Source organism: Natrix helvetica (genome assembly GCF_964273705.1).
Source record: "Natrix helvetica genome assembly, chromosome: Z".
Classification (NCBI taxonomy): domain Eukaryota; kingdom Metazoa; phylum Chordata; class Lepidosauria; order Squamata; family Natricidae; genus Natrix; species Natrix helvetica.
Window position 1 is genome coordinate 81463697 of NC_138554.1, and position 24795 is coordinate 81488491.

General features: G+C 44.3%; 1 protein-coding gene across 3 annotated transcripts in view; it reads left to right on the forward strand.

Annotated features, from left to right (window-relative positions):
• The first annotated feature begins 7183 nt into the window (after nt 1-7183).
• The window catches only part of GLB1 (galactosidase beta 1), a 187334-nt gene continuing 169722 nt past the window's right edge, over nt 7184-24795 (forward strand). For all 3 annotated transcript variants that reach the window (XM_081969808.1, XM_081969810.1, XM_081969809.1), the window contains exon 1: nt 7184-7420. In XM_081969808.1, coding sequence (XP_081825934.1) covers nt 7193-7420 — 228 coding nt within the window. In that variant the 5' untranslated portion in view covers nt 7184-7192. The remainder of the gene's footprint in view (nt 7421-24795) is intronic.

Consider the following 24795-nt stretch of genomic DNA (forward strand, 5'->3'; position numbering starts at 1 on the left):
CATCCATCCAGACCCGTACGGCTTCCAGACATCGGGTCATCACTTCGACAGCCTCGTTGGGGTGGTTTGGGGTGGAAATGTACAACTGAGTATCATCAGCGTACAGATGGTAACTCACCCCAAAACCACGGATGATCTCGCCCAGCGGCTTCATATATATGTTGAACAGGAGAGGCGAGAGGATCGACCCCTGTGGGACACCACAAATGAGGGGCCTTGCGGTCGACCTCTGCTCCCCCGTCAACACACATTGCGTCCGGCCAGAGAGGTAGGAGTGGAACCACCGTAGCACGGTGCCTCCAACCCCCAACCCCTCCAGCCGGCGCAATAGGATACCATGGTCGATGGTATCGAAGGCCGCCGAGAGATCTAATAGGACTTTGAAAGTAAACATGTCCAACTGCAAATCATGCCCCTCCAAAGTTAATACAATGTATGCCTCAATACAATCCATTCTTTCACCCATGTGAGTACTGCAGCCTGATAATACAATTCCCAATTCGGTAGGCCAAAGCCTCCTCTATTTATCGAATCCTGAAGCATTTTAAAGCTTATTCTTGCTTTTTCCCCTTGCCAGATATATCTTAATATTTATTTATTGAGTTCCTCAGAGTATTCTTTTTCCAATTTTATTGGAATTGTTTGAAATAGGTATAGTAGTCTTGGTAATATATTGTATTTTATTGTAGCTATTCTTCCTACCAATGATAATTGTAGATTTTTCCATTTCTCCAAATCTACTTTAATTTGTTGCACCAATTTATAATAATTATCTTTCTTAATAGTTACACATTTTGCTGTCAGGTTAATCCCTAAGTATTTTACTTTCTTAGTAATTTGTATATCTATTCTTTCATTTACTCTTTTATCTGCATATCTGTAAGTTTTTTAACTATCTTAATTTTCTCTATTTATTTTCAATCCTGCCACTTTGCCATATTACTCTATTATTATTTTTTATTAATTTAGGCCCTGATTCTTGTGGATCTTCCAGAATGAAGACTAAATTATCTGCAAATGCCTGCAGTTTATATTTTTCCTTTTTTATTTCCATACATTTTATCTCTATGTCTTGTCCAATATTTCTGTTTAATACTTCCAGTATCAATATGAATAAAAGTGGAGACAAGGGGCATCTTTTGTCTTGTATCTTTTTTAATGTAACCTTCTCTGTCATATTTCCATTTACCATCACCTTTACTGTTTGCTTATAATATATTGCCTTAATAAATCTCCCCCCCAAAGTCCATATCTTTTAACAGTGCTAGCATAAATGGTCAGTTCACGTTATCAAATGATTTCTGTATGTCTAGAAAAATCAACACCATTTGCTTCCTGGATGTGCTTTGTAGTACTCCAGTGTATTTAAAATTATTCTCATATTGTCTTTCGTTTGTCTCATAGGTAAAAATCCATTTTGATCAGAATATATAAATTCATTTAAGAACATTTTTGGTCTTTCTGCTATTATTGAGGCATATATTTTATAGTCAGTATTCAATAAGGATATTGGTCTGTAATTTTTTATCTGTTGTAAATCTGAATCTTCTTTTGGTATGAGAGTGATATATGCTTCCATCCATGAATTTGATACTTTAGCTTCTAGCAGTAGTTCATTGAACACTTCCAGCATTGGTATACTTAGAATATTTTGTAGGTCTTTATAGAGTTCTACTGGTAGACCATCTGGACCTGGTGTTTTACCATTCATTTGTCTTTTAATGGCTTTTGTTAATTCCATCATTTTATACGTTCATATATCATAGCTTTCACTGTTTCAGGTATTTTAGGTAATTCCGCTTTTTCTAAGTATTGTTTTTTTTAATCTTCTGAAACTGTCTCTTGATCATATAATTTTTCATGGTAATTTTGGATCGCTTTATTTTTAATGGTGAAGGTTTCCTTCCTCATCCATTAATTGATGTATTTTTCTTTCTTTCTCGTTTTTCAATTTGTATGCCAACCATCTTCCTGGTTTATTTGCATTTTCAAAGAAATTTTGTTTAGCATTTTTGATTTTTTGTGCTAATTCTTCTTTATCTATTAAATTCAACTTATGTTTGATTAATTATGTTATTAAGTAATTATGTTTTATTAACATTTGGTTTTCTTAGATTCTTTTTGTGGTTCCTTCTGTAGTTCTCTAACCTCTTATATTCTTCTCCTAATATCTTTTGGTTTTGTTTCTTCTTATTTTTCCTTCCCATATAAGTTATAGGTAAACTTCTAATATATGCCTTATGTCAGACCTGGAAGCCATCTTTTAGATGGTTCAGTGATTTATGTTGAGATCATCTACTCCGCTTCCTAGCCCATGGTGGAAGCTGAGGAAGCCACAAAAAAAGAGCACCAGCTGGGGGCCTGGCACAGAAAACCGACACTCAAAAGAAGCCTGCAGCTGGACCTGACCCTGCAAGGTGAAGCTGCGGGAGTCACCCCACTTCAGGAGATGCTGTTGGAACCACAAATGGGTGTGGGACAGGCCCAGACCCTCTCAAGTGGGTCCAATACCAAAGCAAATGCACTGTGAGCGCTCCAGAGAATGGGGATTCCTGACACTGTCACATAGCCAGACGCTAGCGTCAGCCTCTTTACATTAGGTGCGGAGAGGCTCGTTCCACAGTCTCATGCCTCAGACCAGACCAGCTGCAGCCATGGTCACTACAGGAATGCAAATGAACCAGCAACTGAATCTGTTGAACCAACCCACCCAGGGAAGGCCGGGACTGCAACAATGCTTCTGGGGTCTCACTACCCCACTGCAGCCACCAGTCTTTGGACTGCTGCCAGTGGGCCAGATCCCTCCTGAATGGACATTCTACCCCGGCTAGGGATGGGTGCAATATCGGTGGATGCCGGCCCTGGCCCTACAGCTGATGCCTTTCCAACAGCTCGGGCCCTTCCAGCCATCAATCATTGCTCTGCAACAGGCACTGGTCCAGCTGCAGCTGCAGCTTCAACCCCAGGACATGATCCCTCAACAGGTCCTAGCCCAGCAACAGGTGCCTGTGATCCTGCAACAGGTTCTGGCCCAGCAGCAGATACCAGGCCAGCAACATGCACAACTCAGCAGCAGGCCCCACCAGCCTCTCCCCCTCCATGATTCCGGCCAATGTTTGACAGGACTCCAAGGAGGCTAGCCTATTTTCTCAACTGAGTCTGAGTTCACATTGACCAGTATGGAGATCAATACCCATCTGATCAGGAATTAATTTCTGCCATCACTGATCACATGAATGAAGAAGAACTGGTGGAATGGATAGCTGAGCTGAGCTTCACAACAAAGAAGCCCCTGAGCTAGAAGATGCCGACAAGTTTGTCCAGCTGATGTGGACTCGATTTGAGAATTGAGTGGAAGCCAAGTCTCAGGTTAAGGCCCTGAAGCAAGATATCTGATCCCAAAAGGTTTAATTTGGGAATTTTGGAGACTAGCCGGAAAACTGAGGGACTGGCCAGAACGCCTCCTAGTATATATTTTTAAGGAGGCCCTCGACCCAGACCTCAGACAAGCTTGCAGCATCAGGGGAGTACCGGAACATATACAGTTTTGGTACAACACAGCTCTTGCCTTGGACCTAGTCTTCCCCCACAGGAAGCCAGCTGTGAACAAGACAGTGAGAAGACCACTGGGGCGCCGGGCCCAAGTGAAAACAGCTGAAATGCCACCTCCCACACCATCCAGGACTGTCAAATGCTACCAGTGTGGCAAACACAGATATCGGGCTTTTAAATGCTTGGCCCTGGCCCTGGTTCCCCAAGTCCAGCCTCTAGCTATGGCTGGGATAAGGCAAACCCCATGAAAGCCACCCAATAAAGGTCAATTTGCCAAGCAGGCTGTAGAGGTTCTGCTCCTTCCCAACAAAGTTGAGGGAATTCCAGCCAGCAAAACCCCTCAAAACCCCATGGGGGAAGGCAGCAGAGATGACGACCCGATGGTAAAAGTGCAGCCATCCATCACTTCACTATCAAAACTAAGATAGTAGTACCAGAAATGGGGGTCCAAGGGGAAGTAGAGGCCATCATAGACACAGGCTGCACTCAATGCCTAATCAGCCTCCCCATAGTTGAACCGTTAGGCATATGCATGAGACCCCTAGCATACCCAATCTGCTCTGAACAGGTTGATGGGATATTAATCGGCGGGGGGCCTGCCACCTTAGTCACCAAGCTTGTCAAACTGGAGATGGGTCGCCACAGAGTACTCATCCGATTTGTCATAGCCCCAAGGATGACTGAGTAAGTTATATTAGGGCTCACATGGCTGGACAAGTGGGGACCAACCATCACCTGGGAGGATGGCTATAGGAAGATAAATATCAGCGTTGGGCTGCTGCCACCCATAAAACCGGACCATTACCAAGAAACCACGACCCTTAGCAGCACCAGTGGGCCTGACACCACAGCCCCTGCCACTGATGGACTACCCGGTAGCCAGCAAGTATCAAAAGAATACAGAGACCTATTGGGAGTTTTCGGTGAAGAAGACTGCAACTTCCTCCCACCTCACTGTGCAACTGATTGCGTGATAGAGTTTGTGCCAGGAGCTAAATTACCCAAACCGAAGATGTAGTCCATGACTCCTAAAGAAATGGAGGAATTGAGAAAATGCATCGACACCAATCTAGCACAGGGCTTCATCCAGCCTGTGAAGTCCAAAGTAGTAGCCCTGGTACTCTTCAAAAAGAAGAAAGATGGGGGATGAGGTTTTGTGTTGATTTTTGTGGAATTAATGCTGTATGGGTGGAGAATACCTATCCCCTCCCCCTCATGAAAGAAAGCTAAACCACTTGTCCAAGGGCAAAGTGTTCACCAAATTAGACTTAAAAGAAGCCTATTACCACATAAGGATTAGGGAGGGAGATGAATGGAAAACTGCCTTCAACTTCCCGCTTGGTAGCTTCCAATCTAAAGTCATGCCATTTGGCCTACAATGAGCCCCTACAGTGGAGGAAGCGGAGCTGACGTCACGACGATACGACGTGTGATCTTGGAGCTCCAGGATCACCATGGATATCTCTGCTTCTGGACGGTCCTATTGGACCTAAACCATCTCATAGAGACAGTGATAGAGAAGGGCACATCCTGCCGATCCCAGGGACATCGCAAAAGTCCCTGGTAGATCAGGAGAAGCTCTTTTTTTCCGGCGACAGAGAAGCAGCCATTGAAGCTGCTGAAAGTTGGGACAGCTCCAGAACAGAAGCAAAGCGGGAAAGAAAGTGTGCCGAATTGGTGCGATAAATGTTATTATTAGAGAACACCCAAAAAGATCAAAAGTAAAGTTAAAATTGAATACAGAAGAGGTTAAGTTGCGAGATTAAACCTGAGTTAAACCTAGTGTGTTATTTTTCTTTAATTTTTTTCATGGATGGAATTTTTACAAATGCATTTTACTTTTTAAATTGGACCATTTTTTTCTTCTATATTTCTTTTTTTAATACTTATTGATTAAGGCTTTCTTTCTTTTTCTTTTTTCAAAGCTCTATTGAATCTTTTTTCCCAAGAACTTTTCTTTTTCTCCTTAAGTTTTGAAAATAAAGAGGGGAGTAAAAGCAGATGAAAAGAAATAACACTGCCACTTAGAGGCTTGGAAACATTGTTTTTCTTTTTTGCTTTGAACATTTGATCTACATTTCAAGATTTTTGAGCTTGCTTACTGAAAATGATAGCGGGAAGAGCACAGATTGTTTATACAGGTGCTCCTCTGGGGTTCTATCAGTAGCTGGACTGGAGTGAAAAGAAAGCCTTGACTTGAAAGTTTACAGTGAACTTGTTTGGAATTTAATAAAAAAGCTTTGGATGCTATAGTGGCAGTGTTTACTATCTGGAGAAATGGCGCAACACAAAAAAGAAAAGGAAGTAACATTGCAAATGATTATGCAAGAAATTCAAAAAATACAAGTAAGTAAGAACAGTGAGCATTGAAAAAAGAGTGGAGAATATTGAACAAAGAACAGAAAAATAGATGAAAAAATTGAGAATATTTTCCAAACAATGATGAAATATGAAGACAGAGTTCAAAAAATTGAAGAAAAAGATGAACAAAGAGATAAGAAAATTGGTGATATTGACAGCAGATTGAGCGTGATTGGAAAAGACAGGAATGGAATATTGAAACGGGAGATCTACAGATTGGAACTTTACCTCAGATTCCAAAACATAGAAGAAGAAAAGGGAGGAAATTTGGCAGAAGTAATGAGAGAAATTCTGGCAGAAGCATCGGTGATAACCAAAGGGAAGTTGATGGCAGGAACAGATGGAGGGTTTCAGGTCTTTACAAGATATGCAATTGAAAATAAGTTGTGCAGAGAAGTCCATATAAGATCTACCAAGAAAGCAATTAGAACACAAATACTACAAACAGCAAGAGATATGATTGCACTGCTATTGGAAGGATACAGGATGATATAATGCAATGTTATAATAAAACTAATTTAAATTTAGTTAAATTTAGAATATTACGCATAAAATGAAGTAATAATAGTTATAGTCAAATAAATGATTAACAATGATAATAACACACTCACACACACATATATTATATATAATATATTATATATATAATATTTTTATCTATCATCTATCTATCTATCTATCATCTATCTATCTATCTATCTATCTATCATCTATCCATCCATCCATCCATCCATCCATCCATCCATCCATCCATCCATCCATCCACACACACACACACACACACACACACACACACACAATTGGAAATGTTATATAAATTGTGAGGACTATGGAGAGGATGCACAAAAGTTTTGTAACCAAAGATAAACAATTTTATATAGAATATAATATAAAGAGGTAATATTACTGGATGGTTTTAGGATGATGTAATGAAATGCCATAATATAATTTTATTTTAAATTTAGTATATCTCACATAAAGGGTGTAATAATAGTTATAGTCAAATGAATGTTTAATAATGATAATAATTGTATACATATATGTTAGATTGATGATATGAGATTCTATATAAATTGCAAGTGATTGCAAATTCCAATCAGCCTCCAGTCTCCATTTTGTCTCCGGTGCCTTTCTCCCAGTTTGCTCAATAATATTATATCCCACTCAAGCGTAAGACAGACGTCGGAAGAAGACAAGCTAGCAGAAACAGAAACGCTAACTCCTACATTCTGAACGAAAGAAAGTTAAGAATAGCTGAAGCTCAGCGGGCAACAGATGAATGATTATGCACACCATTCTGAAATCTGAATTTGCTTATATTTTAGAGCTGCAAACAGACACGCGCGACCTTTCGAGGCGGAAGTGGTCAGCTGACTCGGGAGTCATGCGGTCGGTGGGCCTGGCTGCGTCAGATGGCGGTGTATTTTCTTCGATTTCTTTTCCCTGCTGCTTTAACATGCTTTCTCTAGTTGTGCTTCATTTCCTAGCCGCAGGATTTGGATCACCGGTAAGCATTGTCCTTTCTCGTAATCTCTCACTGGAAGGTAGCTTGCATGAGGGAAGACTTATTGGGCGCCGGTCCATAAGAGAGCTCCCGCCCGGAGCAGAAGACAGCGCTGCGTTGATGGGAGTGTTTTTAGAACTTTAACATGAGTGGATTTGTATTCCAAAATATAAGACACCCATCTTAAAATTTTCAGAGTTGAGAATCATTGCCATAAATTGATAATAGGAGAGTTCAGTTTGCTTCCCGAACATATTTGAAGCCGCATCTTGTAGTGCCAATATAGTCTTACAAAAATTCAAATATGATCAGGAAGAATTCTGAGCTCCTACCACTAATCTATAGCAGTGTTTCTCAGCCTAGATAATTTTAAGCTGTCTGGATTTTTGGCTGGGAAATTCTGGGAGTTGTCCGCTCATCTTAAAAGTTGCCAAATTTGAAAAAAACGTTCATGGAACTGCATGTAGAGCCCAGCCTTTGCAAATAAGCCTGGCAATTAGTAAATGTGGGAAACCAAGTTTACTTGCCAGACCTATAGCTGTATTCTTCAGTCCTGCGGAAACTTTGAAGAATTTAACTGAGTTTAGCCAACACCAGATAGGAGGCTAACTAGGAAATCCAAGGACTTTGTCTAAATGGGGAAGTGAAAAAATGTCCAGATAAGAGTTTTTCTGGCAATGTAGTCACCAGAGGGAATATCTACCTTATCTAGAAAAGCACCCAAACTGCAGAAGCAGATGCTTTTCTCTGTATTTGAAAATGTCTGCACTTTCTTTGGTTAATTGAGATTAAAATCCATTGATTTAAAGCATATGTAAAAAAAATCCTGTAACTCCTCTGGAATTGAAATTTCCACTATGTTCAAACCAGTTTTAGTTGCTAAATTATTGTCAATTCCTTGCAAAGTTGTCCCTGCAGTTACTAGTCATGCTTTCAGACAGTTCTGCCAACATCCCCCAATAAAGACAATGGAGAAACTGGCAGAAAGTTAAAATTGTTCTCACTCTCAAAGTTTTTCCCCCTACACTTGTGATTGCAATATCTTTAAGAAAATGTAATGTTCATTCTGGTCACAAAACTGCATTATCTCTCAAACCTGACTCAAAAGATTGTTTGGTATAATTTATTCCTCTATATCCAGAAATGCTATCTGAAAAATCTGCTAGGTAGTGGAAAGTTTTCTCTTTTTTTAAGTCTAGTGAGAAAAATTGATATAATGTAATTTGGAATATTCCTGGAACTCTTAAAGTTTTTACACAGGCGAATCCTGCATTAGAAAATCATACGGTAGGAGTAGGCCAGCAGACAGGTCATATATTATATAATTATTTTCTTAAAAGAAGAAAATAATGTTACATTTAGTGGTGAGTGGAGCATAGCATTGCATAGGTAGCATAATGACCAATAGTATAATTATTTTCCTGATTTTAAATAATTGGAAATAGAAGATTCAGATAGATAGAGGGATGGATGGATACTGAAGAAGAATAGAATAAAGCTGGAAGGGACCTTGGAGGTCTTCTAGTCCAGCCTCCTTATACTATTTCAGACAAGTGATTATCTTGTCTGATTGATAATCTCTTCTTAAAAACATCCAGTGATGGAGTGCCCACAATTTCTGAAGGCAAGCTGTTCCACAGGTTAATTGTCCTCACAATTAACCAGTGGAATTAATCAATTAATTAAGCTTCTCCTTCATTCCAGGTTGCCTCTCTCTTTGATTAGTTTCCAACCATTGTTTCTTGTCTTCTGGTACTTTGTAGAATAATTTGACCCCCCTCTTCTTTGTGGCAGCCCCTCAAATACTGGAATGTTGCTATCATGTTGCTGCTAATTATTTTCTTTAGACTAGCCAAACTCAAATCCTGTAGCCATTCTTATGTTTTAGTCTCCAGGCCTTTGATCATCTTAGTTGCTCTTCTCTGAACTTTTTCCACAGTCTCAACATTTTTTTTTGTAGTATGATTATCAAAATTGGTTGCTGTATTCCAAGTGTGATCTTACTAGGGTTTTATAAAGTGGTATTAATAATTCATATGATCTTGATTCTATGCCACTGTTTATACAACCCAGGATTGTACAGGTAGCCCTCGTGTTACAAATGTAATGGAGCCTGCGTAACCTGAGGATTCGTGGGAGTGAATCTCGTACTTTGAATGGGATCACTCCCTCCTTTTGCCCACACATTCACTAATTGAATGTGAGGCTCATTAAGTGCACATGAGGTATTTCAGGGTGGGGAAGGCTATGGGGGCCTAGTGATGAAACAGGCCACTTGCTAAGACCACCCAAGGTCTTCCTGACCCACTGAAATACTTCATGATCCCCACAATTGCTTTCCCCCAACCTATTTTGCCAGGTCACTTACCTTGTGAAGATCAAGCAATCAGTGTCCTCTCTGACCTCTCAGTTGTGTGTCCTCCTCCGACACTCAGTTTGGGCCTCAGCAGGCCTAGCCTGGAACAAGCCATTCCAGTAGAGGGTTGTTTTATTACATCGGTCGCGGGGAGGGGGGGATGCGAGGACAGGAGAAAATCACGAGGTCGGTTGGGAGACCGTGGCTGTTGGCTACGCCCGGTCGTTTGTACCAAGCTGGTACCGCCCCAAGCATCTGATGGAACCGGAGAGGTTCCAGACGGAGCTTGGGCCGCTACCTGTAGCCCTGACCCATGCTCGGTCGGAGGACCTAGTGGCCGCCTGGAATATGGCGGCGGCTGGGGCCTTGGACCGGGTTGCGCCTTTGCGACCTCTCCTGCGGCAGCGATCCGCCCGAGCCCCTTGGTACACCGAGGAGCTGAGGGCGATGAAGCGCCATAGGAGACGTCTAGAGAGCAGGTGGAGGTCCTCACGCTCCGAGTCTGATCGAACACAGGTAAGATCCTATTTAGGGACCTACCTTGTGGCATTGAGAGCGGCCAAACATAGACATTGTGCCGCTCTTATTGCGTCCGCGGATAACCGCCCTGCCGCCCTGTTTAGGGTGACCCTCTCCCTCCTATCACAGGGGCGCGGGTGGCGCCCTTGCAGGGTAGAGCAGAGGAGTTTGGGGAATATCTGCAGGACAAAGTCGCTCAGATCCGGAGCGGATGGGCCCCCTCCAGTGGCACGGACGAGCCGTCAACAGTGAGTCTTGTAAGACCACTCTGGGAGGGGTTTGACTCTGTTGCCCCTGAGGATTTGGACAGGTTGCGTGGACGGCTGCGGCCCACCACATGTTTAATGGACCCGTGTCCCTCCTGGCTGGTACTGGCATCCTGGGAGGTGACACGAGGCTGGCTTCTGGGCCTGGTGAACGCTTCATTGGGTGAGGGATCCTTACCAACTGCCTTGAAAGAGGCGGTGGTGAGGCCCTTACTCAAGAGGCCTTCACTGGACCCAATGGAGCTGGCTAATTATCGTCCAGTCTCCAACCTTCCTTTTTTAGCGAAGGTTGTTGAGAATGTGGTGGCGCAGCAATTTCCACGACACCTTGACAAATCCGAATATCTAGACCCACGCCAGTCCGGCTTCCGACCCGGACACAGCACAGAGACAGCCTTGGTCGCGCTGGTTGATGATCTCTGGAGGGCCAGAGATAGAGGTTGCTCCTCTATCCTGGTCCTATTAGATCTTTCAGCGGCTTTTGATACCATCGACCATGGTATCCTACTGCGCCGGCTGGAGGGGATGGGAGTCGGAGGCACCGTTTTACGGTGGTTCGGCTCCTACCTCTCCGACTGGTCACAATGTGTGTTGACGGGGGGGCAGAGGTCGACCCTGAGGTCACTCACTTGTGGGGTGCCGCAGGGATCGGTCCTTTCGCCCCTCCTGTTCAACGCATATGTGAAGCCGCTGGGGGAGATCATCCGTGGTTTTGGGGTTGAATACCATCTGTACGCTGATGATACTCAGCTGTACGTTTCAACCCCAAACCACCCCAGTGAGACTGTCGAAGTGATGTCCCGGTGTTTGGAAGCTGTCGGGGTCTGGATGGGGGACAACAGACTCAAACTCAACCCCTCCAAGACTGAGTGGCTGTGGCTACCGGCACCTCGGTTCAGTCAGCTGATTCCAGCGCTGGCCATAGGGGGCGAACAGCTGCCCCCTGTGGAACGGGCGCGCAATTTGGGCGTCGTCCTAGATGCCCGGCTGTCAATGGATGACCATGTGGCAGCCGTGGCAAGGGGGGCGTTCCACCAGGTTCGCCTGGTGTGCCAATTGCGCCCCCTCCTGGACCGAGAGGCCCTACGCACGGTCACTCATGCACTGGTGATGTCTCGCCTGGACTACTGTAATGCTCTCTACATGGGGCTTCCCTTGGGACGCGCCCGAAGACTGCAGCTAGTCCAGAACGCAGCCGCGCGGGCAGTCATGGGGAGTACCAGGTACTCCCATGTAACACCGCTCCTGCGCGAGCTGCACTGGCTGCCTGTGGTCTTTCGGGTGCGTTTCAAGGTTTTGGCCACCATCTTTAAAGCGCTCCATGGCATAGGGCCCAGTTACCTGCGGGATCGCGTCCTCCCACATACATCCCAGCGGCCAATTCACTCTCACAGGGAGGGGCTTCTCCTGGTGCCGTCCGCTAGGCAATGCCAGCGGCGACGCCAAGGAGTAGGGCCTTCTCTGTGATGGGCCCAACCCTCTGGAATGACCTCCCCCCCGACATTAGAACCACCACCGACTTCCGCTCCTTCCGGCAGAAACTAAAGACTCACCTGTTCCGACTGGCTGGCCTGGCATAATTTCAACGCCTATCTCCTGGCATTTATATTTTTACTGGTTTTTAAGGGGATTATTCTGTAGACTTAATTTTATTGGGTATTGGGATTTTAATGTCTGTTTATTTTAATTATTTATTAGCAATACAGTCCTGCACATCTTTTATCCTCCTCTTATCCATCTATTTTATATTTGTATATATATATATTGTCCATTTAGTAATTTTAATTGTTTTAATTTTGTTCTTTGACATGGACTGTACACCGCCACGAGTCCCTTTCGGGAGAGGGGGCGGTCTATAAGCGCTAATAAATTGAAATTGAAATATTACCAGCTGAAATGGACCTTCTGAGAGGTGGATTTGTCCCTCCGGCACTCGGTTCAGGCATGCAGAGGCCTCACCCGGCACGTTGCTGGCTGAAATGGAGCTTCTGAGAGGTGGATCCACCCCTCAGAAACTCCATTTCGGCTGGCAATGTACTAGGCGAGGCCTCTAGACGCCCGAACAGAGCTTCTGAGAGGCGAATTGCCCCTCAGAAGCCTCATTTCAGCTGGCAACGTGCAGCACAAATGTTGTAGAGCCACTGCATTGGTGGTAAGGGTGGACAACTGCCATTAGTTTTGGGACTTGTTTGTAAACGCTTGGGGGTGCTTATCACATAATTTTTGAACATTTGCTAAAGAAACACTCATAACACGGAGATTACTATATCAACTGTTTTGGTGGCAGCTGCACACTGCTGGTTCATGTTCGTGATCATCCACTAGGACTCCAAGGTTCCTCTCACAGTTACTGTTTTTGAGCCAGGCCTTGCCTAATTTGCACTTATACCTTTGATTTTTCCTGCCTAAATGTAAAACTTCGCTTTTCTCCACATTAAAATTAATTTTATTGGAAAGGGCCCATTCTTCAAGTTTGTCAAGATCTTTTTGGATCCTGAGTTTGTCCTCAGGGGTGTTGGCTATTCCTGCCAGTTTAGTGTCATCTGCAAATTTCTATTCCCTCATCTAAGTCATTTATGAAGATATTGAAGAGTACTGGGACTAAGATGGAGCCATGTGGTACCCCACTGCTTACTTATCTCCATGTGGATGGAGTACCATTAAGGACCATTTGTTAAGTACAATTTATCAGTCAGCTGTAAATCCATCTGGTGGTGATGTTGTGTATTCTACATTTTCTAGCTTACCAAGAAGTAGGTCTTCTTTGTCAAATGCTTTACTGAAATCTAAGTATATTATGGGAAAGAAATTATAAATGTACGACGGCAGTAGCTTACAAAGAAAACCTCTATAAGATGTTTTATAGATGGCATTTGCCTCCAGCGAGATTGGCCAAAATGTACCCAAATTTATCCCCCAAATGTTGGAGATGCAGCCACAAGTCTGGAACATTCTACCATATGTAGTGGACGTGCCCCATCACAAGGAAGTACTGGTGCAAAATTTGGAAATGATTGGAAGAAATTACTGAGCGAAAAATAGAACTGAAACCAGAAGCATTCTTATTAGGACTATTAGACCAAAAAATGGATAAACAATCTCAATACATAATCATACACATGCTCATTGCAGCCAGGATTGCTTTTGCACAAAGCTGGGAAAAAAATCAATACAGCCCTAGATGAAACAATAATTAGAAAAGTACTCGAATGCGCAGAGATGGACAAAATGACAATAGAACTAAAAGAAAGAGAAGAATCGGATTTCTGTAAAGTATGGAATAAAATTTATAAGTGGCTAGAAAACAGAAGTCAAAACAGAAAATAGAGAATATAAATATATGGTGATATAAATAATTAATATTATTATTATTGTTAATACTACTATTGTTATAGGATAGGACAAGGTAAAAGCAATAGGAAGGCAATGCAGAATGGAGAACTATAAAGGCTAAGCAGGAAAGCCGATACAGAAGGCTGTATAATTACTTCATATTGTTATGTGTGTTTTGTGTTTTGTTCTTGTTGAGTTTTTCTTTCTGTTTTTAAAAATTAAAACAGTCAATAAAAATTATCTAAGTAGACTATGTCCACAGTATTTCGCTGGTTTACTAATTTAGTCACTATCAAAGAATGAAATAAGATTGATTTTGCATGAACTGTTTTTAACAAACCCACGCTGGGTACTAATTACAACTTTATTTGCTTCTAGTTGTTTCGTGATCTGTTTCTTGATTATCTTTTCCAGTATCTTCCCAGGTATTGATGTTAGAGTGGTTGATCTGTAGTTTCCTGGGTCTGTCCCCCCCCTCCCTTCTTGAAGATGGCAACCACATCAGTCTTTTTCCAATCCTCAGGTACTTTTCTAGTGCTCCAGGATTTTTGAAAGATATGTTGCAATGGTTCTGAGATAACATTTGCCAGCTCCTAGGATGTAATTTGTCAGGTCCCAGTGTTTATATTTGTCGATGTCAGATAGATGTTCTTTTATCATTTTCTTGGTTATTTTAATTTTTATTTCTAGTTTGTCTTACAGTAGTTTTGCTGGTACATTGGGGCTATAATTTCTTTTTGCGTGAAGCTACTGATGCTAGAACGAATTAGGCAGCTCTGCTTTCTCCCTACTGCCTGTTACTTCCTTGCCATCTTCTTTCTTTAGTGGACTACTGTTCTAGGCGCTGCTTGGAGTGTCCAAGCATGGGTTAACTTCAGCTTGCTGCCCAAGGACTGAGTTCAAAGTTTGTGTAGCTATGCCTCCTGCTCCACTCAGAGGCCCAGTTTAAAAAACTCAGTCGCCCTAAAAGGACACAGTTGAGGAGCTCCAGTTCTTGGACAGCAAGTTGGACTCTCCAATAGCCTAGTGTAGCTTCTTTTTCTTAATTTGGTGTTTAGTGTGTAGATTAGGTTTCTTATTTTATTCCCTCAATTGAAGACTCCTATTGACTTGAAGCACGGAACAGGTGGCTTGGAGCGGCCTTCCGTGATCAGCGCAGACGAGGCACCACCGGGAGGTTCATCAGCAATTTCAAAAGGCAGTTAGTGTCCAGGCACAAACTGTGCAGGTCAGGGAACCTCCACCAACCCGGGTTCCTGCAGACATCCCCACAGTGGATATTCCACAGGAGGGCTCCCCATCTCTGGCAGATGAAGAGGACTTTGGTTTTCCCCCCAATCCTTCCAGGGCTTCCCCCAGGTCTCCTGTTTCCTCCCTGGAAGAGGTGGACATGGATGAGGCTTGCTCTCTAATGGGGAGGAGTCTCTTTCTCCTGGCCCTATTTCTGGGGACACTCCTGAGTTATCCCAAGCGATGCAGGAGGTGGTTGCACGGGCGATATCACATGGGATTGCAGATGGTATCCAGCAGCTGGGTCTCTCCTTACCCCTCCAGAACAGGGCCAAGCCTAGGGTGCAGACCATAGGAGCTCATCCTCAATACACCAGGGCCTTCCCCCCTGCTTCCTCAGCTGTCAGCGAGATGTCTGAGGAGGAGGGGGGTGGCCAGGACACCCCTGATCTGTCGGAGGATGAGAATCCGGTTCTCGACCCCCCTGCCTTCTCTGGCTTATTCAAGCCCTCTATGTTTAAGGCCATTCTGACCAAGGCTAGGGCTTCCTCCATTCAGATGGGGCTTCCTGCCCAATCTGACAAGACTGCCAACGAACAGGGTAACAAGGAAGCAATAGGACCAGGGGATCCAGGCGCAGGCCTCTTTAAGGAGACCACTCCCCCTCAGGAGCTGGTACCGGCATCACAGCTGTACCTGGATGTTATCCAGCGACAATGGGTCCAGCCAGGGTCAACGTTTAATCCCAGTGGGGGAATAAAAAGCTCTACTCCATGGAAACTGCCATGGAGGATCTCCTGAAGCTTCCTCAAGTAGATGACCCCATAGTGGCGCTAACTTCCAACTCAGTCCTCCCAGCCAACCTTCTGGAGGGACTAAAGGCGGAAGACAAGAAGGTGGAGAAGTCCTGTCATAAAACTCACATGGCCACCGTGTGTGCCATGAAGGCCTTCTTCTCCTCTTCCTACTTCAGCAGGGCGGCCCTATTTTGGCTTCGCAAGCTGCTAGCCAACCTCTAGATCGCGCCAAGACGTAAACAAAATTATTGCGGTGGTTGAATATTCCGCTGACGCTTCCCTTGATGCCACCAAATTTTTCTCTAGGGCTATGGCATCTAATGTGACCACCTGCCGCCTGTTGTGGCTCCGCCACTGGCAAGTGGACATGAAGGCAAAGTGGAAGTTGGCCTCGGCTCCTTTCAAGGGTGGTAAACTCTTTGGTGCGGCCTTCGACCCAGTTTTAATTGAGTCCAAGGACAAATGCATGATCTTACCAGCGGTCACAAAAAAACCGGACTGTAAGTGTCGCCCCTTCTTTGGTATGCAGCCGTTTTGGCACAATGACTCCCTCTCCACTTCTGGGGGATTTTCCAGATCCTACCCCCAAACGCAGGACCGCCCCCAGGATAGGATGTTCTTTAGGGACAAAAGCAAACAACAGGGTAACCGCCGGTCCTTTCGAGGAGGGTTCTCCAACCGCTCCTTTTGCAAACCCAAGTGACCGTCACCGGTCACCTCCCATCAGGGGTCGGCTACAGCTCTATGCCTCCCAGTGGGAGGAGACAACGATGGACATTCGGGTACTGAACACTATCCATCACGGTCTTGGACTTTCTTTCCTTTCCTCCGCGGACTTTTCATCTGCTGCCCACTCCCAAAATCGATCCACAAGCGACAATTGATGCAGGTGGAGATCCAGCATCTACTGGACATAGCGGCCATAGAAAAGTGCCCTGGGGTCAAGAGGGCAGAGGATTCTACTCGATCCTCTTTCTAGACCTCAAAGCCTCGAGAGGGGTGAGAGCCATATTGGACCTCAAGAAACTCAACATCCATGTAGCGTACAAGCGCTTCAAGATGCAATCTCTCCAGACTATCTTGGGTTGCATCAGGCAGGTTGACTTCCTGACATCAATCGACCTGAAGGAGGCGTACCTGCACGTTCCCATTCATCCAGCGATCGCAGGTTTCTGAGGTTCCAGTTTGCAAATCAGCATTACCAATACAAGGCTCTTCCCTTCGGCCTATCATTGGCCCCCAGGAGGTTCACCAAACGTCTGGCTGCTGTTGCCACACATCTCAGGTCTCGTCCAGTAAGGATTGTTTGTTATCTGGACAACATCCTGTTAATATTGTCGTCCAGGGAGCAGGCATGTCAAGATCTCAACGTCACCATCCACTCACTACAGCAACATGGGTTCTCTGTCAATCTGGAGAAGAGACACTTGGAGCCTACCTTCAGGATTCAACACCTGGGCACTGTGAACGACTCCAGAACCTGCAGAGTGTTCCTCACACAGGAGCGGAGGGACAGCATCACATCCCTTGTACGTCAGATCAGGAGATCCAGGTCAGCACCTCTTGTGACTTCATCCCAGCTACTGGGGAAGCTGATCTTGTGCATCGTTGTAGTTCCTTGGGCACGGCTGCATGCACGGGATCTTCAGTGGTTCCTTCTTCCCATGCATTGGCGCAAGGCCAGCAACTCCAAGAGGGTGGTCAGCGTTCCCCCAAGGGTGAGCCGGTCGCTCAGGTGGTGGCAATCCTCAGCACTAACGAGGGGGTCCCTCTTCAAGGAACCAGAGCGTCTAGTCATACCAACAAACACCAGTTTGTGCGGCTGTGGCGCCCACCTATAGACAGGGCAGATGGTTGCAGGCAGAGCTCGCCCACAACATAAATTGGCTGGAGCTCAGAGCTGCCAGACTAGCCCTGCACCACTTCCGTCGGTTCATCGAGGGCCACCATGTCCTCATACTGACGGACAACATCGCCACCAAGGCCTACGTCAATCACCAGGGTGGCACTTGATCAACGGCCCTGATGTCGGAGGCAGAGGTCATAGGACGATGGGCGGAGCGTCACCTCAAGTCCTTGAAAGCGGACCACATCTCGGGAGAGGACAACGTGACAGCAGACTGGCTGAGCAGAATGACCATCAGCAACTCGAAGTGGTAGCTTCATCCATCTCTGTTCCTCCAGCTGACACAGATTCAGCCTCCCGAATCTGTTTGCCAGTCCCAGGAATACTCAGCTCCCCCCATTCTTTTCAAGATTCCAATGCTCCGGCGCAGAAGGGACGGACACCCTTCGATGCTGTTGGCCTCCCGGACTGTTGTGCGCATTCCCATCCCTCCCTCTTACTGGAGGGTGCCGAGGTACTGCTAGTTGCTCTGCACTGGCCAAGGAGGTCCTGGTTCGCCAACCTTGTCAGCCTGTCAGTGACCAGGCACTGGCGCATAACTCAGGAGCAGATCTCCTGAGATGTGGCCAAGGGGCCATTCCACACCCGGTCCCTCAATGGCTTCAATTATCCGTGTGGTACTTGGGGAGATCCTGAGACAGGACAATTTCTCTGACAAGGTCATCCACACCATCCAGGAGACCTTGTACTGTGCGGATCTATGATGCAACATGAACTAGCTTCTTCGCTTGGTGTCACTCCCAGCACATCATTGTCACAGCAGCGACAATTCCGCAAATCCTGGATTTCCTTCAGGAGGGCTTGGATAAGGGCCTTGCCCCCAACACGCTTCGGAGGCAGACAGCAGCCTAGCCACCATCTTGTCCAGAGATGATTGTCAACTGCTCAGCAGACAGCCAAGGGTTTGTAGTTTCCTGAAGGGGGCTACCAACCTACACCCTCCGACGGTACACCGATACCCAGCTTGGGACTTATCGATTGTCTTGCAGACCTTAGCTGCCGTTCGAACCAATTTGCTTCATTAGTCTACGGCATTTGTCATTCAAAACTGCCTTCCTTGTAGCCTTTACCTCAGTGTGCAGAATTTCGGAGCTGGCTGCGCTCTCCATTAGGGAGGACCTTTGTGTGATTCATTCGGACAGAGTCATTCTGCGATTGGATCCAACATTTCTACCAAAAGTTAACAGCTTATTCCACAGAACGCAGGAGGTGATCCTTCCCGACTTCTGCCCGGACCCTAGTCATCCCAAGGAGCGTGTCTGGCACAAATTTGAATGCGCCGCATTGTGCGGGTTTACAAAAAGAGGACAGCCTCCTTTTGCAAGTTGGAATCGTTCTTCATATCATTCCAGCCCACTTCAATGGGCAGGAAGGTGTCATCTTCCACCGTAGGTCGTTGGCTACGCGCGTGCATTAAGCTGGCAACAATCCAGGCCTGTTCCTCCTCGTATAACAGCACACTCCACGAGGAGCGCTGCTATGACAGCCACTTGGGCCACTCAAGCACCTATTGAGGAGATCTCAGGGTGGCTACTTGGTCCTTGCCATCACCGTTCATTCGAAACTACAGGCTGGACGCCTTTGCCTCTGCAGAGGCCTCATTTGGCAGGAGGATCTTACAGGGGGCCTTGCGGCCCCGGCCAACCGGGACATTCGTTCTTCCTACCCTGGGACTACATAGCTTGGGTATGTCCCATGCTTGGACACTCCAAGCAGCACCTAGGAGAATGACCGTTGGCTTACCTGAATGATCGTTCTCTAGGCGCTGCAGGATTGTCCAACCCTGCCCTGGGGTCTCATGATAGTGCGGAACGTGTCACCTCTATGGCACAGACTTTCTCCATACAGCATCCTTCTGGGTCTGATACCTTCGTTTTTTAAACTGAGCCTCTGAGGGGAGCAGGAGGCGTGGCTACACAAACTTTGAACTCAGTCCTTGGGCAGCAAGCTGAAGTTAACCCATGCTTGGACACTCCTGCAGCACCTAGAGAACGACCATTCAGGTAAGCCAACTGTTATTTCCTTAACTTTTTACTTGTTAATATGTTGAAAGAAACTTTTAAAAATTATCTTTGACTTTTGTTGCAAGTCTTTGTTCATTCTGAACCTTTGCATATTCTGGCTATTTCTAGAGAACTAGAATTGGTTCTCCCTGTGTCTTTCAAATGTGAAAGAGCATATTATCCTAGTGTTAGATGGGACAATCTAAACACTTTAAAATAACATTGAAGAATTTTATCCTCTCAAATATATCTGCTACTGAATATGGACCAGTTGAAAGCCAGCCATCTCAGTTCTAGTGTCATATTGTCTAATTGAATTTATTTGGAAGTCCCAAGATTTAGGATAGCTGCTATAGACAGTGCAAGTGACAGCATAAATTATTCTAACCAGCAGAGATAGCATCTCTAGAATCTCTAGAGTTCTTTTAGGGCAAAAATGTTTTAGTCAAAATGTTTTAGCTATAACACAATGATGAATGGGAACTATATGTCTAAAAAAAGAATATGACCATATATATATCCAGGTTGAAAGTAATCCAATCATGAAGCAGACTATTTTAAGTGTTCTGGAAGTGCCTGGAATCAGAACTGCTCTTCCCAACAATGTCCAGATAGCCTATTTGAAGAAATCATAACATTTTGTGATGTGACTTTTTCCATATTCAGATTTCAAAGTTCTTTGCAACATATCAGTAATCATTAATACAATACAATACAATACTATTGTGTATGCAGATACTAAAATGTAGATAATTGTGATTAGGCTAAGGACGTCATTTGTAATAAGTTACCTAATGGAGTTCTCCTGATGTGGAAGTTCTGTCTTCAAGTATGCATTCCCTGCTTGTGGGGAAACCTATATATATGAACTTAATTTCCCAGAAATCGAAGTACAGGTAACCCCCTGGATAGGAGGGTTCCTTCAGTGAATTTTCACCAGAATGATTGTATTCAGAAAGGGTGCTTATGTTAGAAATTTAAAACTACACTGAAAAATGCCTCTGTAGCCATGTGATTGGATTCAAGTCACTGCTACTGCGGCCATCATTTTAAACTATGTCTTGCCTGGGCCGTTTGGTTAGGATGCAATTGCCTGAAGCTGGCAGGTTTTTGGGTTTTTTTTGTCCCAGATCACATGGCCAAACAAAATCCAGTGATCTTTGCAGACAGTCCGGCTCCGAGGTTTTTTTGTTTTGTTTGTTTGTTTTGTTTGGTGCTGTGTGTAGGATCTGCTGCTGCCTGGGCTGAGAACTCCTGGCAGTGTGTTAGAATTGCTCCTCTAAGTATTTTAAAATATTCTTTTTTTGTTACAATATATAGTATAGTACTGTTTGTAAGCACTTTGGGAACTGCTCTTTTCCCAATTCAAGTCTGAGCCTGGTGCCAAGGGTAATGAAGGTTGCCAAACACTAGGTGCAGTTTTTTTATTGCTTTTTATTGGGTTATTCCAAGGAAAAGGGCTCCTGGCCAAAATGCCAAGAACAAAGAATTAAGAAATATATATATTTCTTAATATACATTAAGAATATTGTTGCAGAAAATGACAGGCTTAGACTTCTCAGGATACAGGAAAAGTTTATTTGGCAGCCAGGTTCAGAAAGCTAGCACATAGCTAGCATTGGAAATTCTGAACAATCTTTATTATCGAAGCACGCATTCTTATACATTCTCAAAGACAGTGTAACACGGAAACACTTAACTTATTTCTTATTGGTTACCTTGGGGAAAAAGCCCTATAAGGAGATGGGGGTCTTACTTCTCCTTTTGTTACAGGTAAGGGCTACGTGTCATTAACAAACTTTATTTGAACCTTGTGGTTTTGGACTTTTGACAGGGACTTTTACTGGAACATGTTGTGGTTGAGGGCTGATGACATTTCCCTGTCCCTTTAAGCAAGTTTCCAACTGTCCCTTTTATGCCACATCTTCATTCTTATATTTTAATCCATATTTTACTCCACTTTATTTCCCCCCTTCTAGACTCTATTAAGGCCCACAATTGAGTCTAGCCTGTTAGATTAACAATATAAGCATGCAGAATACAGAATAGCAGAGAAAGCAAGGATACAAGAATACACATCTTAGGGCTTATCTTCTAAAATCACTTTCTCTACTTCTAAGAGGGCAATTTGAATATAGGAACTAGTATCTGAGACTTCATCTTCCTTGAAGGTATGTGGAGTTAGGCTTTCCATTAACATTAATTACTTTTCACCCTGTGCTTCCTTTACAGACCTCATAGTTGTTTAAGCAAGGGTATTATGCAGGGGAGGAAGGCTAAACTTGTGATTCCACATAATAAAAGAAATAGCATTTGCTTGATCCAACCTGTTCCCGGTAGCCAAGAGAACCACACATCTGTTCCTTGTACTTTTTTGACCAATAGAGGAATCTCAAACTAGTTCTTGGACCATCCTCCAGACTTTCCCTGATCTATTCATATGGAAACAGCAAGGTTTTCTCACATAAGAAGAAGACTCCATTTTCCCCTACACATACTCCTATGTTCATAGAAAAGGCATGGGCTCACAGGTTCTTTTCATTAGTCCAGACCTGTAAGGTTCCTGCCAAGTACATACCAGTTAGGGGCTGTAATGGAACTTATTGGTTAGGGTCCATTTGCCTATCCCTGAGAACTGGTCCTTCAAAGAGATGGTGGGAACTGGTGTTTCCAGGGGGAAAATGAACACAAAAATCCCATGGTGGATTGTATTGAAAGCCAAACGGGAAGTCGGGGTGGCTGGAATGGCCTTGGGGCAGCTTCCAGTGGTCAGATTCCCTTCCCATCGATTAAAAACAAGTGGAGGTTGGAGCGAGAAAGTGACCCTCTGTTGGAAGAGCTTGTGAGTAGAGGGAGACATGCTGTGAGTCAATTTCACATCTACAAGGGTTTTCCTGGGGGCAAGGTACATTTCAGATGGGCATTGTTCCTCTGATAGTCACCTCACAGGAATGCCAGGTTCTTGATATCATTTGATGTACAAGAACTATCTTAAGCTTTCTTCTTCTTCTTCTTCTTGTTTTCAAAGATTTTGCTCAACTGAAACAGCATGATAAGGTAAAGATCCAACAGACAGACACAACCAGTATTTTTGACGCAGGGCAGGATCAGACTGATTGATTAAGCTTTGACCTAATTCCAGCACTTTTTTCTCTGTTCCCCTTTTCTCAATTGTTGAGGGGTCTGTTTTCCCTATGCTTTGCCCTTTTTCTTACAGGGTTTGTCAAATAATTGACTTTAGGTGTTGGGATTGACTTATGGTTCTGTCCCCAAGCATAAATGATGCATCGTTGGCGGAAGCAGACCTGTACCACATCCTGTAACTTAATTCCACCCTGTTCTTTGGGATTTATAGCATCCACGGTTCTTTCTTCAAGAGCAAGGGGGGTTGCTCGGGTATTTTCACAACATTCAAAACGTCATCACTTAACAAGCTCATTGCCAATAACAGCCAGAGCCACAAAAGGCTCATAATTGTCCCTCACACAAAACTTCTCCTAACACAATTCTTTTATCCTACTGAATCACCATGTCAGGGAGAAGGCAGGGATTATATATAGTTGAGGAATGGCAATATCAGCTTTGGGCAATCCACAAAACCAAATCTTATTTGCTAAACATATCACCCACAATCCAAAAACTCCTATTATACTGCAAAGAACCCATTCCCACGGTTCCTCAAACATAAGTGTCATCAGATGATTCGGTTCCTCTTGATTACAATTAATGATCTTAGCCTCAGCACTGTCTTCCTCTGGAGGGGACAATTCCTGAGGGATGAATATGCAATATAACAAATAAGTGCATTTACTAAAGCGAGAGATAGTACAGTTATGACTATGAATACTTGGCTTGCCATTTCCTGACAGGTGCTCACACTTTCTAATACATCTTATATCTAATAAAGGAAACGTTGTCTTCCTCCTCCAAATCTTCAGCCGTACGTTGAGAAGTCAGCTTCCAGGGGGGTGACTTCAGTAGGGCTTCTTCTGCCCCGTAAGAGCTTACCCGTTACCGGTAGGGAAGCTTATAGGAGGCGTTTCTTCAAGCATATCACTAGAGGAAGGGCTTCTTCCTCTGCTCCCAATACTCATCAGCAGCTAGCTTAACTTGAGTCCAGGGAATCCAAAGCTTGGATTCCAATACTTTTGCTGCAAGTGGAGAACACATGACCACAGTATATGGGCCCTTCCATCTAGGTTTCAAATTCTTCCCTTTCCAGTGTTTTACCACACTCTGTCCCCCACCTGAATATTATGACTGGAAGTTGTTAAAAATGGTGGGGGTAAGGGAGACACAATACTGTTGGATTACTTGTATTTACTTATTCAATTCTCCCACCATTTGATTCACCCATGAGGACCCCAATTGTCCTAGGTCCCTTATATGATTTTTCAATTATGGCTTATAACTGGTGGCCATCCAAACATCATTTCAAAAGGAGATAAATTAAGTTCTTTACATGGAGTACATCTCACAGAGCAGAGAGCTAAGGGTAAGGCATCAAAACACACCTTATATTTTCCTTAACAGTGCAATTCACACATTTGCTTAATTTCTTTCCTGAGGCAGTTAAAATACCTCTTTCCCTATAATCAGCAGTATTGATATGCAAAGTAAGGAAAGCATACAGAGTCAGTTCAGATGTTCACCCTTTCATTCTTTGTTCTTTCTAATGCACAAATTAAAGCCCACAATTCTGCCACTTGGGCACTGGTGCCTTTTGGGAGAGGTCCACTCTCAAAGACTTGGGCAAGGGAGACTGCATAATGTTCTCCCATAATAATGAAGCTTGATCCAAGCTATAGTCTGCATATTTCAACTGCACGTCAGTTAAGTCTGGTCTGCATGAAAACTGATTCTCAATTATTCTCATACAATTATACTCAATTTCGGGTCCTGGTATTGGCAAAAGGTGGCAGGGTTTTAGGGCATTTGTTTGCTTCAAGGTCACTTGTGGATTTTGAG